Source organism: Triturus cristatus, chromosome 4_1, assembly GCF_964204655.1.
Source record: "Triturus cristatus chromosome 4_1, aTriCri1.1, whole genome shotgun sequence".
NCBI classification, from domain to species: domain Eukaryota; kingdom Metazoa; phylum Chordata; class Amphibia; order Caudata; family Salamandridae; genus Triturus; species Triturus cristatus.
Window position 1 is genome coordinate 735,520,153 of NC_140585.1, and position 14,944 is coordinate 735,535,096.

Genomic DNA, 14,944 nt, shown 5'->3' on the forward strand with positions numbered 1-14,944 from the left:
TCTCTTTGACGCGTAGCTTTCTAGTCAAAATGCATTAATCATTTAAGCTGTGAAAAGTTATGCAGGACCTCCATTTCCTCTTCTAAAATAGTGAGAGGTAGAGAAGAGAAATGTACTAAAGTTGGTGGAAATATGTTGTTTAAGAGAGGTACGTTGGTACCATAGAAAACTGGTGGGAAAGCCCTAAAGCCTTTGAAAGCTCTTGAACCAGGAACCACTGAATATCAAGCAGGACTAAGAGATATTAATGAGTTGGGGATTTGTTCAGCACTCTTGCCTACATTTTGAAGAAGCTGTAATTTTGCATTGTACTGTTGATGAGACCAAGAAATGGTACGCTGGCATAGTCATGGCATGACTATTCAAGTGCGAGCATATCCAATATTAGTTCAGAAAAGAGGAAGGAGCTGTCTTTAATATATAGAGTATAAACAGTCCTGTTTTAAATACACTACTTCTCTGTGACCACATGATAACAACGTGTGTTCAAGGTAAAAACCTTTTATACAAATAAGATTTCTACAATCAGTGTTATGAACCCATACCTCTGCGCCACCAGTGGGGGGAGAACCACATATTGGCTGAATAAAACATCAGAATGAATATGTATTAAGGCTGGCGTAATCTCTGTAAAAATTTGTAACTATAGGCAGGCAAAGGGGCCTTACTTATAACTTGGATATACATGAGCATGCATCCATGTAATTAGGTCACACTAAAGAAACATAGGTTTTACGGGTCCCTCCTTCTCTCAAAAAGATACAGAACAAACCTTGCTAAATGAAATTAACTTTGACAGTTGTAAACCCCAGTTTTCACTGAATGGCAAGTCACTTGCATTCACCCCGTACATCAACCTCACCCTCAAGGAGCACATTGCCTAAAAACAAAGTCATTCTGGTACAAGCTCTCTCTTCTAAAGAAGTCAAACTGTTTCTTCCAAATAGCGACTTCAGAACTGCTGCTCAAGCCCTCGTACTCTTGCATCTGGATGGAGATAATGCCCTACTCCATGGCCTCCCAGACTCCACACTAGCACCCCTTAGGGGCATCTGACATGCCGCAGAAAATCTCATTCAGGGTGTGAAGAAATATGATCACATCACCCGATCCTACTGGAACTCTATTGGCTCCACTTTCCGACCTGCCCCATCTTCTAATCCAGCTGCATCTTTTACAAAGCCATGATGATCAGCACCCCCGCTTATCTTGCAGACAAGCTCACCACCCTGGTGGTTCTCAGCACACCTGCAGCCAGGACACCACATCAGACCGTAGACTAAAAAGTGTAAAAAAAGAAAGAATAAGGCAGCAGGCCTCTTTCAACAAGGCACCGAGGATCTGGAACAACATCCCCTATCCATCAGTCCTGCCCCAACGCTGATCCAATTGAGGAAAAAGATGAATACACACCTCTTTAGAGAACAATACATCATAATGCATTAAGCGCCAACAACCCAGCTTCCTCTAAGTGGTGTAATGCAAAATGATGGGGCCCCTTGCAGAACGTGATAAGGGCTCCCAGAGTTTCCAATATCTCATAAATATTAATAGGCTTTGGGCAGATTTGGGGCTCCCTGAAGGCTTAGGTGATCCATGAACGGTTGGGTGTCCCAGTGCACAACAGGGCTAAAGGGGCCCCTGTGTTACACCCCTGCCTCCTATTACTTGTTGACTTTATACTTTCCTTTGACCATGTATCTCAAAGGACAAGCATATTACCCTGCTACAGCAAAGAAGGCAAGCCATGGAAATTAATAATGGATTCAAGAAAAGGAGCATAATTGAAAGCAAGTGGAATAGAGTTAGGAACAGTTTGAAAACTAAGAATGGTAATAAAAAGTGGAGTAAGTAGTTCAAGCTATAGCGAACGGTGACCAGGATCAGGATATCCCTATTATTCATTAATGCTGAAATGAGTATTTGATGTGCCCACAATATGAAAACCCCTTTGGTTATAGGATCCCACCCTCCTTAGACATGGTCAGGTTGAAGGTGGAAGTTCATCCATCAGGGTCAATGCCTGTAAACTATTTCTCAAGTGGCAATATCACTTTGTCAGAGTCCACGATCTCTTAAGCTAAACACTAAAGATTTTGACACTACATGAAGTGAACTAGCTTTTTAAAGGTATTTGTGTGAGAAGTATACATTTTACTCCCGGATTGCAGATGTAACCCTATTGATTAAGCTAGGGTGCATCATCCATGTTTTTATTTCTGATAGTTCATGAAACATATATGCAGGAAAATGAATTGCTTCATCCACAGACGGAGAAGGGCAGATTTACTAAGTTTCCAAGCAACGCAGTACAGCAACAAAATTGTGTGAAAGGGGGAGAGCGAAACAGCACCATTTCTACTAGGATATGATACTGTTTCGCCCTCCACCTGTGATGAGGTACCTATGGTTGCCTTGCGCCAATGCACATACCTTTACCCCATATTGTAAGGGAGTTTGCATGATGTCTTGCATAGATTATGTATGCTTCCAGTAGAAAATACTATGCTTAGACCTAGTTTATGTTTTTCCACTTTATATGTGTGTTGTACATTGCTGCACACATGCAAAGTTGCAAATGTTTTGAGAAAAGAAAACTTTCCTCAAACTTTACACCTGCCTCAAGGAGGCATTCATTTTTGGCATAGCTTCCTATCTGCCTTTATAAGTAAACAGGGCTTTGTGTCAAAATCCATTGAGGGTTGAAGTGGAATGCCCAAATACAACCAATAGCACACCCTGTTGTCACAAAGGAGCACAAAGCACTACTTTGCATTACTTTAGGGCTACTTTCCAATACAAATCAGCATTTTTTGCTGGAAAGTACATCCCAAAATGACGGCAAGAAATATTAGTAAATATGCCTTGTAGGTTTTTTATGCCACTGGAAAGGTTTGATTAATTCGTTAGACTTGACAGGTGCTTTAGACGGGATTCAAAATTGCTCATGAATTGCATCGATTTTGTAAGATCTATGCTGAGATTAAGGATCTCATCAGTTCCTGAGAGCCTCAGCTGTTGGGGATGAGAACCAAACAAATTATGTGTGTATGGACTGTGATAGTCCGGGAATGAGCCTGAAACCTATGCTATGATAAATTAGATGTTGAAATATGATTGCTAGAACTGTCAATTAATGCATGTTATAAATGAACAATGATGAGTGCATATTTAATGTCGTGTATTTTTTATAGAAAGTCTAAAAAATACAAAAAAACTGAAATTCATATAATTTGCACACTCACCGGAGTTTAACTTTGGCTTCTTCAAAACTTTCTGACACAAAATAAATCGGCTGGAACATTTGATCTTGATATGGCTGAATGGCAGTCTCTTCCGGGTCAAATGGTTTCAGTTGAGGCTTGTTTGATAATGCATGCTGTGAAATAATAATAAGGAACTGTATGTGTACAACAACCTTAGCAAAACATTAAAACGAGGATTGTTTTTTTTGTCAATATTTTATTGTAATGTATAAATTAAACTGTATTAAGAATTTATTATGGGCCAGACGTACTAGGAGATTTTGCAAAATTGCAAGGTTTTTGACCACAAATTCCCTTTTTCTGATGTACTAACCTAATTTTGGGACATAGAAAAGGTCTTCCAAATTGCAAAATGGTGTTACTGATTCATACTGTGTTGTAGTTTAGGAGGGGTTTGTGAGGGGTTTGTATGGGGTGTGCCTTCGAAATTGCAAGTCGTTATGGAATGTATGAATGGTTTGCAAAAAGTGACCATTTACTGACTCCCACGTTGGGGTGGTACACGATTCGCTGAGGGGAAGGTCCGTCTGGAACCTTTCGCCTTTGTGAATCAGGGTAGAAGCCTTGGGAGGAGCAGACAGTGGTTCCGAGGACCACTACCTGCCCTCATCGAAGTTTGCAAAAGCGGAAATATTGTATTGCTGTAAACAGCACTGGTCCCTTTAAGCAACTTGAGCTCCTATAACAATAACAAGATGTTCTTCTGTAATGGAGTCACAGCGATTTTGGTCTGCTGTCCCTTGCAAGTCACCAATCCATGTGATTAAAGATAATCGCAGGGGGTATCAAATTGTGACCTGCCTTATGATTATTAATTAGGCAGGCCATGTTTGGACTCCATTGGTTACTTGGCGCTATTTCAATAAGTATTATTATTAAATACCTATATTCAAACATCAATGTATATCATCAAAATTATTCCATTTAATTAACAGTCTCCTTAGCATCAGTACTTTAAAAAAAATATTCATGATTTACTCCTGTTTCCACTATTTTCACAAACGATTTAAAAAGATAAGAACGATGGGTAAAATAATAAGAACAGTTCTACATATTTTCAAACTTGAATGAATTACTTTCAAAGAACAAAAACTACAACAAATGTATATTCACTTCTCTCTTCCTATCCATCAAGAGCAAAGCCCATCCCCCTTACGACAAAGAAATTCAACAATAACTTTGGCCCTTCAAAGTAATTGTCTATTTATTACGAAACTTTCAACTCTATGATCCAGGATGTCTAGAGAATATCTGTCCCTTCGGGCGATTGCCTAGAATGCAGCTATTCAAAGGCCATTTAAGTGTGTGATTCTCTTGTTCATCTACGCCTAAAAAGGAAGGCCTGACATAAATGCTTTTGATATGTTTCTTCCCTTTTTCTTGTTTTTTGCCCACCTATAAACGACTTATCATTACCCCGTCCTTATCCCATAGCCTCCTACCTCAACTGGCTGACTTAAACTCTCTCAGCTCTAACTTGAAAGGTACCATGATTACCATTTCCTTACAGTTGTATAATGTATATCACACTGACACTGGTTGGGGTCAACTAGCACTATAAAAACAAACTTTAGATAAATTAGTACATATGCAACTTACCTTCTATTAAACTAATAGAACAAAATCAGCATAGCATTGGTAGGCCTGGACTCTGAGACAGCTTCAGCTGTCTCTCCAGGCTACTGTTTTTATTTTGTTCAAATCAGTAATATTATACTTACTTAGAGAAACTTTTGTTCAGAGGGCTTTATTCAGTGGTCTGTTAAATTGTCAATCAAGTTTTGCTTCTGCCCACTACAGCATACAGCATGGGCAAAGAGGCAGCCTACTTTATCAATTGCATCCTTTCATTTTGAGTGCTAGCACAAAGCCAGTGCACATTATTTAGTTCTGGCTATTACAGTTTCCCTATCTTCAGTGAAAAAGCTGGTTGTAAGAGTGCTACTTATTTATTTATTTGTACATTAATTATAAATACCAGCTATGTATTTTGCCTGCACTTTGGTTGAAAAATTAGAAGGTGATTTATTTTCTGTCTCCTTTATTTATGAAGGAGCTAGTTATAAAGTATTTAGGTAAACGTTTAACTGTCTGCAATGTAAATGCTTGGTTATGTGGCGGTTTATTCTTGACTCCTTCACAAATATCACTAAACATGAAATGCATAGCTCAACTGAAAGGCTTGTTTTATAAAACATCACTAGTAAATGAACCACATAGGTGAATTTTTTTAATTTAAATTTAAATTTTTTAATGCAAATGTGTGAACGCCATATTCCGGTTTTATTTATTTTGTCTTAATGTTGGCATATGAATGCAAAAATAAATACATGAATAAATAAATAAATACCCATCATATAGCTTTCTAAGTCCAGACCTTTTGGCATTGCCAATTCTTGTTTTCCTCTTGATAACAGACCAGCTCCTCATGTGCTCTAAGACATTCACATGACCAAATCAAATCCTCAGAAATGAACGTCTTTTTTCATGGTTGAGAACAAAAAGATGATGAAACTTTTCAACCACTCACCCCAGTCAAGAGATCTGGGTTGAATCCATTGTTCTTTTGCTCACTTCGCCAGTCCAGTTTGGACCCAGCCATATGCAAATCAGTCTTGATCCTGTTCCTCATGGGAACATTCCAGCCTGAGCTGCCAAGCTAGGTCCTCCCTGGACTGGAAACAAGAATCCTGGAACCAGTTCTGGGGTATCACCCCTCCTCATCCATGCTAGCTTGAATCCAGTTGCCCAGCGTTTACCCTTGGCCACTTAGGGGGAACATAGCAAACACAATAACATAATGAATGGAGTGCTGAAACTTTTTTGCAACTCACCCCCAGTCAAGAGATCTGGGTTGAATCCATCGTTCGTTTGCTCACTTTGCCACCCCAGTTTGGACAAACAGGCAATATGCAAATCAGTCTTGATCCTGCTCCTAATGGGAACAGTCCAGCCCGAACTGCCAAGCCGGGTCCTCCCTGGACCTGAAAGCCTGTAGTGGCAGGGAGATGCTATGGAACATATGCATGGAATACTGTCTTCTTCCTTCAGCGACTCTTCCTAGGCCACGCAAGCATACATTTATACGCAGCATTTAACTGTGATCTAATACTAATTGAGAGGCACAGCGGGATCACGGCATGCATTGGTGTATTTTAATATCCTTAGTCACTCTCTACAGAGCATATGTCTCTGATAGTCTCCTTAATAACAAATCTTGACATGCAAGTTTCTAAGTAAAGCATGAAACAGAGGCATTGAGGCTTTAAAAAACAGCCCAAGATCTTGTGTTACAGCGCGTGCCCCTGCAGACACCATTTTAACACCGTGGTCCTATTGGAGTCTCATGATGAAGGTACAGTGTCTAATCTGAGCTGGTGATTGCACTCAATTTTGAGCAGGGGGCCGCTGGCGGTCATTTTTGACAGCCAGCTGGTATTTTCCTGCATCAGATAAGTACTGAGCACAAGAGAGTGAAAAAAACACACATCGGAAGATGGAGTAAGGAAAAGACGTAAAAACCATCACAAAGGGAGAAAGCAGAGACCAGCAAGAGTGAGATGAAGGGGTTGGGGGCTGTCTGAAGAGGATTTAAGACTAGGCAGCCTGGGTATTCAGCGTGTAAAAGCAAGTCAATGTGCTTCTTCATCCTTTTCACAAACTGCATAAGCGCGGTCTAGAAAAACCAAGAGTATTCCAGTATAGGACAACTGCAGGGGAAGTTCTACCCTCCTGCTCTCCAACCAGAGCTCTCAGGTACAGAACCTGCCTACAGAGTATACTGGGAAGAAAGGACTCTACCGGCTTAATTTCTGGCAAAGAATCTATAGCTTCCAAATGTGTAAAGAGAAGTACATCAGCAGAGATCGTATGGCCGGATCTGTTATTCCAGTATAGATCGCTCAATGTATGGTTTGATTCCTATTACAGCTTCCGTTGGCTCTCACCTAGGGTATGGAAATTCCATTTACCTTAGCTTCAGATGATTCCGAAAACGACAGTCGGATGCCTTTTTTGGTACTTCCAAATATGTCTCAGCTCCTGCTGTACTCAGTCAACTGACCCAGCCGCCTATTAGGGTAAGAATATATTTTTAAAGCCATACGTGTGGTACATCAGTCTATTTTTGGGACCACCCAAGAAGTTCTGGAGTATAAGTTAGTACAGCACCCTTGTCACGGTTTGAGGCCAGCTAACTGAGTACTGCTTCTGCTGCCCGTTTCTACAGGGTAAGGTGAGGAGGAGACATTTTTCAGTCCTTGCAAGAAAATAGTAAAATACTATTCCGACTAACTTGTGAACTAACCTTCACCTGTTTCTTGTATGGAAGGAACGGGAAATCAAACTGTTCCTTCAGGATAACCCAATATTTCTCTCTTATTCTGCGTGACAGTTTAGGGTTCAGCAGCTATCAGTACCAAGAAACCCTTCAAATGAACACACACTTTAAAATAATATTAATAAACACACAAAACGGACACATTAGGAATATTATGACTGTCCAATCAGTGTATTCTCAAACATCAAAGGTCTATTAAATTATTACTACGCAATGACAAAGATTAAGAAAGAAAATAATGAATGCTTTCAGATTTTGAGGTCTTACCATAAGTTCTCCGTATGACGAAAGCAGCCCTGCACCATAAGCCTTTATGGCGCCATTTTGTTTGCAGAGGCCAAACTCGACTGTGAACCAGTAGAGCTGTCAAAAACAATGCGTGCGTTTAAAATATACACCGTTAATGCAGCTGGCTCTTGTTGGGCAAGTTTCCATATGTAATATGAAGGGCATGCTATACTGAGACAGGTTCGTTTTAAATGCAAACTGGATCATATACTCTCACATCCATACCAGAGAAGAAACAACCCTAAGCACATGACAACTGTGCAGGACTGAGGGTCAACACTTTGATACAAAATAGAGTGCAAACGTTTTTTAAACACTTTTTTCCATACATTTCCCTAGAGGTCTGCATGGTCAATGCCCACCGGGAAATACCTAGTGATGCCAGCCTACCCAGTCAACTCCTAATGTGGGTAATGCAATCATCGGGCCAAATGAAATCTCCCAATTTTCTGCAGCTCCTCGTGGAGTTTAAATGCCCCGGATTGTGTCTTCTAACCTTCACATACCTTTTTAGGTCTTCTCTACATCCAGCTGTAAGTTCTCATGTCACCAAGACACACACACACCCACCCACACATGCATGCCTACATTCATGCATACAGTACATCATGCTTGCATTTGGGCAGCTCCTTCAGCCAGTGGCCGTTGCCATGTTTTGTAAGTTGCCATTGGCTGGCTGGGCTGTCCTGAAAGCAATAGCATTTACTGAAAGATTACATTTGACTTAATTAGTCCCCTGTGGTAACAGAACCATTGTTCTGGGCCCCGCTTTGTCTCTTTGCCTCACCCCTAAATCCCAATCCGACCTTCCTCTTACCCCAGGGATGTTGCCCCCCTAGCCCCCAAACCCAGCTGTCACCTGTGATCTGCACCAGCATTGTCATAGACAAACCATTCAAGAATCCCAGCCTTGCATCCACATGCACATCCAGCAGCCATCTTATAAATCAGTTAAAAAATACAAGAATCTTGAGGATACAAATATATCTTCATGGTACATAAATGTGGAGTCAAGGGTAGTGAATGAATACTTAATTAGCTTTATCTTACCTTGACGATATTTTGGTCAGCAATGTTATTACCATATTTTGGTAGCACGCTATTTTAAACTGGATCTTACTCATCAATAAGTTGATAAAATCATTAGTTGGAAAAAGGTTTGTAAACCGGGGCTTCAAGGTCTCTGTGAGGCAGAATTCTGAATATTATCCCTTGCTTTCAGTCTCTGATATAATTACTAGTTCCATGTGGGCACTGTGCTGAAGAGCATGCCTTAAGTGCAAGGAAGCTATTATGGATTTTGGGTAGGAGGCTGGGGCACATACCATTCTTTAGCAATATGTTGATGATTGAGAACTCTAAAGGACATATCAGGGCCAGTTTGGCATCTCCTCACTCTGGTGGTACTGGTTCTTATATGGCACGATGCCCCATTGAACAATCGATCGAGAGCAACATACGCGTTAGACTTACATTTAATTTCTAATGAGAATCATGTTGGTTTATGAAATGTACATGAAATGCCGTGCAGGCCATATATATTGTAATTGAATCATGCGACTGTTCTTCTAAATTAATTCACGAATTCACTAACATGAATGAATAACTGAAGGAATGAATCAATCAATCGCATTTTTTGTTGCGGGTGTAGTTGGTGAATAACCTTACTACACTTGCTCTTTAGGAAGAGAAATGGGAATGGATAGTGTTGAGTATTTTTCAGGGATATTTTTTTTATGTAAACTGATTGGGGCATACTTCCATAACCGATCAGACTTTTCTCTATTATGCAGATTAAAGGTATACAAGACTACAGTAAATTATGTTCTTCGTTATGCTCATTAGGTGGTAGATTATCAGTCAGCATATGCAAGAAAATGATGGTTCTTATTTCAATCATATTTATATTTTTGGAATGTCCGCTTGTCTATTGATCAGCCACTTACCGTTGCTAGCTTTTCAATGTCATTGTCAGAAACTCCAAGTGAGGCAAGCCCAATTTCCTGTAAAAAACAAAAAACAAAGGTTTTATTGCAAAATTACTTTAGTATGCATTTGTATATTTATTGATGTGTCTTTGTATGTACGCTCACACACAAAGGTAAAACTACATTAATATTTATGTACACACTCCCTAAATAAATCATGCAAATCAAAAAGCGATAGTGGAATATCGTTCGATTATCGTCAGCCAGTAATATCATGTCCTAAATATAATTTACAAAACATGCCCCTTTGTAATTAATAGAAAATCCACACCAATAGGACAGTACATCTTTTGTAAATGATGTTTTGGAGATTGTTATTCTGACTACAACCGTAAATCCTTCCCTATAGGAATTTACCCGACTTGATTCCCAAGTTGCTGATGATGAATTTGGATGGACAAACAAACAATGCCGAAGCCACCATGTTTGCATGTTTGGCCTCTTTATGCCTTTTGTTTATTGTAAGACTGCAATGGTAGACGCTGCAATTACTGTGCGTAATGCAATAGCTAACCTCTTAATTACTTACTGGTAATCTTCATTACCCTGAGTCCCAGTCCTTACTTACGTCAGATCAGATGACTGTACGCTCACAGACAGACAGCCCTATATTATTCAACCAGGAAGCACATTGTTTCCCCTCTCCAGCACAGTGGATGGGTTTTCTACGCATTTTATAGTGAAGCTCCACCTTTACCGATAACCTGGCCAGAAGCCATTTGTATTTTTTATCTTGATCTGTTGGTGGTAACCAATGCTTTCCAAGTATGTGTTTTATCCTTCCTATCTAAAAGTGTCTTAACTGTATACTGTTTTCAGATTCAAGGCTATCTGTAGGGTACATATGTTGATTACCAAGTAAGCCCTGCTGGGATAAGGGGCATGCCCCAGTGGTACACTCCAGGTAGAGATCTGAGATCAGCCCATCGCAAGTTGGTCGCTTTGCCCAGAGTCCACAAGATGACGGGGGCGGCGGGGCGAGCTTTCTCAGTCGCTGCTGCTGGACTCTGGAACTTTCTCCCCCAGTCTTTGACTCCAATCAAGGGGCATTTGCCTTTTAGAAAGGCATTAAATGCCTGGCTTTATACTGCTTAGACTTTCTTTTTGGCTTTCTAGCTGTTTGATTTTCAGCTGGATTGTGCAGGCTGTTGTGACTACAGTGCCTTGAGACCTATGGGCATTTGTTGTGCTTTACACAACTCAAATCAAATCTTGTTGCCTGCTCTGCATTAGATTAAAGGGTATAGATACTGCGCCTAGTCTGTGGCCCATCCCGTTTAGTTTCTATGGCTGGAGTTGTGAAACTGATGTTATGGCGAGCTCGTTGTGGTGGACTGCTTTGCTCCAAGGGGATTTTTCCCTGCCTCCCATTAGTCCATGTTCTACTGGAATGTATGCAGGCAACATGGCATGCACATTGAGGCTGAGTTTCATACTGAATTCATTGCCTGACTCCTTCTGGCCCTGCTGTAGTGGGTTCTTTCTAGGCGGCTCATAAATTACTGCTCTTGTTTGGAAACTCCTCCCATAAGTGTATGTTTTGCCATCTGCCAAGGTGATGTGTTTGTCTTGCACCATTAATTTGAGTTTGGGTTGAGACCCTGTCAAGGAGGTCAGGTTCTCTTTCTGTGGTTACCCCTCTGGTTCTCTAATTGATACCTTCTTCATTGTCTTTGATCCCTATCTTAACAGGGAATGTGTGGGAGTTTGGTACGGTAGAGTTACCCACAGAAATCGCGGTTACACTGGTCAGGCAGGAGGATATTATAGATACCTTATGCATAGCTATCTGTTCTAATTTCGGTATAAGGAGAAATTGTGCATGCGTCTCTCTTGACTGTGGGTGGTGGTATTTAAGTGTGGAGCAAAGTGGCCGCTAGAGGACTCCATACCTATTGAAGAAGTCAAAGCCAGGCCAGGTTAAGGTCAAAAACACTTGTTCCATGTCCAGCTGTTAACAGGCAATATTTTTTGAGTGCCCTTTTTGCCTGATGGTACCCATCTCAGTTTTGTGAAGTCCAATCTTTTTCTTTGCACCCACCGGTCAGCTTGAAGGTTTTCCGTCCCCAGAGTCCTACGGATCCTAATATGAATTGGATATATGGGCCCCTAATCTTCTTTGGTGGTACTGTACTTACATTAGGGTTAGAGATTTGGGGCATTTTTACCAACAAGTCTAGCACTGCTGGTGTTTTCCACTTCCTTCTGCTGCAGGTTTGCTGGCTATGGTGCCCTTCAATCCAAAACTTTCACAGTTTGGCAGGAAAGTTCACTTGGTCCAGGGGTCTGGGCTCGCCACTCTTACTTTTAGGTTTGGGTATCAGTGGATGTTGGGTTCGTGGTCGCATGCTGCTCTAGTGCAGCTACACGCTTTCTGGGATCGGATCCCTACAAGGAGAGTTGTGTGCCTGCCATTGCATCCATTTTGGAGATTGGCTACTTTCTGATTCGTTGCTTATCCTAGCATTTGCAGTTTTTGTCATGGTTCTACTTATGTGTTCTTGTCCCTGTGGGTTGGGATATGTGCCTATTGCCTACAAGCAAAGGGTAAACATGCATTTTTCATGTTCATATTTTCTTAAGTCGAAAATAAAAATACGAAAGAAAATCATTTTTCACCTTGGGCTGCTGGTCTGTCCGTCCTGGGGCCATATTACAATAAGGGCTGCGGGAGGGCAAGGGGTGTGTGTGCACACTTTGCGCTGCAGGGGGCACTTTGGTATTACTGAGGGGGTGCAGACTTTTGTGCATCCCCTTCAATAACACTGATAGCGATGCCGCACTTAAAGTACCAGCGCTACCATCAGGGGGTTTTCCCTCATTTTCACTGGGGTGTGCACTATGCAAATGAGGGAATTCCTTTGCCTCTGCGCCTGTGTCATATTACAGACGCTGGCGTAGAGGCAAAGAAGCTCTCAGGGGCACACTCAAAGGGCACCACCTTCTAGGTGGTGTACTGGGGGTACGTCCCCTGAAAGCAGCCTTCTGGAGGGGAGAAAGGGGGTCCTATGGACCTCCCAGACATCCCCTTGCAAGCAGGTGCAGTCATTGGCTGCACCTGCCTGTAAGAGGATCTTTAAGCCCCTTTAAAAGTGCAGGGTGGTTGCCACCTGCACTGTGAAAACATGGAGCGGCTGCTCCATGTTTTCACATGAATGCACCTTCCCCAGAGCAGTGCAAGTTTGTGGCTGGCCTGGGGGCAGCGCATTCACCATAATGGGGCACTTTGTCATTGTTTCCACCCAGCACACCTTTTAAAAGGTGCCCCAGGGGCAAGCAATGACCATGTGAAAACGGTCCCTGGTATCTCTGCTGTGGTAAGGTTGCAAAGAACCTCTGGGTCTAGTTGGGATATTTCTCCCTACCTGGGCCACCTCTTTGTGTGAATAATGACCTTCTCTTTAGCTGGATCGCTATCTGACCTAGCTTTTCTGTTTGCACCTTGCCGATCTTGGGGTACTATTGTGAGAGCGATCAGTGCTTGAGTTCCTTCACATGGGTTAGTTTTGGCAAGCTTTGAGTGAAACAATACATTTATATACCTGGTTTTGGTGGAAGTCTTGTTTTTTTCAGAAAAAAACATGGTCTTATCTTAGCTGTCCACATCCTAGATCACACCAGTCAGTGTTCCTGTCCCCTGAGTCTAGCCCTTTCAGCCTCCTATCCTTAAATTGGTCAATCTCTTGACCGCCTCGAATGTGTTGATATTCATGTGCAGTGTTCTTGGGCTCTTTGATTCTGAGATCCATTCTGTTCCCCCTTAAAATGTAGCCTGTGCCCATGCAACTTTGACCTTGCATATGTGCTGCGTGGGTGTCTTTTGTCTTCTCGGGGATTTGACTTCACATCTCTCTGAAGCAGTTTCACTATACAGCCATCAAATAGGCACAGTAGTTGCGGATACAGTGTTACCATTACATTCAGTATTCCCACCCATGCACTGGCCTAGTCCCAGATTTGCAGCTGGGATGGAGAATACTTATGGGGTTTGGCTTTTTTGTGGCAATTTCCACGTTAATTACTATTTTCGGCCAAAAATGAATCCTGAAATTTCACCTGAAAAATGCCCAGTCAAAATATTTTGTAGCCAGAGTGTTTCCATGGGACTGGCAACAGAAATATGGTCAGTAACTATGTCTACAGGCTGAATCAGAATTATCTACCAACATGTGATCAGCCCCATAGCGCATGCATCAGAGCCTAGCATTAGTCGCCACACACAATCCAGGCATCAATGGGCCCTGAAATGCCTCTCATTGGCCCCACAGAGCACATGCATCAATGTACCAAGTAATGCCCAAAATAATGAATCTATCAGCGGGCCTGGAAAAGGATGTAGGTGGACCAAAAAGAGCATACAACAATTGCCTACAAATAGATACCACTAGATCATGTAACAGTGACTACAGACAACACGTGTATTAAAAGGGTCCAGTGAAGGGTATCCATGCTGCGAGAGAGTGCATTTATCAATTTTACTGGAACAACCTGTTCATTCTCAAGGATGATAGGAAGACCTCATAATCAAGAATCTCTCACTCTTTTTTAGACCTCTCCTGGCATAAGAATAGGAAGGGTTTTGGAATGATGGGTGGTAGAACGTAAGGCATGAGCCATTGCTATTGTGTGTTGATTCCTGGGGAGGAAGGAAGTAGAATGAGAGATATTTGCGCATGTGGTCTTACCTGCCATCCTTGAGAGTGAATAGCTTCTGCTTCTTGGGTGGGTTTGAGGGAGAGAGAGCAACCCCGAACAATGCCCTGTGTACAGACAACAAGGCACATGTTCTAGATGTTTACAAGCAGCCGGAGTACTTGCTCTATGGAGACCACCCAGTTGGGCTTACCTTCCTGCCTTACTGAGAAGCCTATCCCTCTGGAATGGGTAGCCATTACGCCAGGCATTTACAAATTATCCAAAAAAACAAGGTCAAGGGCCATTTTGTTAATCTCACTCTTCTACTAGTTAAGCAAACCATCACCATGAATTGGCGCAATCCCCCCACATTTGAAGCTTACTGCGGGGCTACTTTAAAATGGGTGGCAGGTGAGAGCAAAGCCTTG

The 14,944-nt window shown here is 41.8% G+C and overlaps 1 protein-coding gene across 1 annotated transcript in view; it reads right to left on the minus strand.

The window, feature by feature from the left end:
* The window catches only part of LOC146855436 (tyrosine 3-monooxygenase-like), a 278,955-nt gene that overhangs the window by 23,678 nt on the left and 240,333 nt on the right, over positions 1 to 14,944 (minus strand). Inside the window, exons 9-11 of the mRNA XM_085651138.1 lie at positions 9,840 to 9,896; positions 7,873 to 7,968; positions 3,246 to 3,379 (exon numbers count right to left, since the gene is read on the minus strand). Of these exons, the coding sequence (XP_085507264.1) occupies positions 3,246 to 3,379; positions 7,873 to 7,968; positions 9,840 to 9,896 (287 nt within the window). The remainder of the gene's footprint in view (positions 1 to 3,245; positions 3,380 to 7,872; positions 7,969 to 9,839; positions 9,897 to 14,944) is intronic.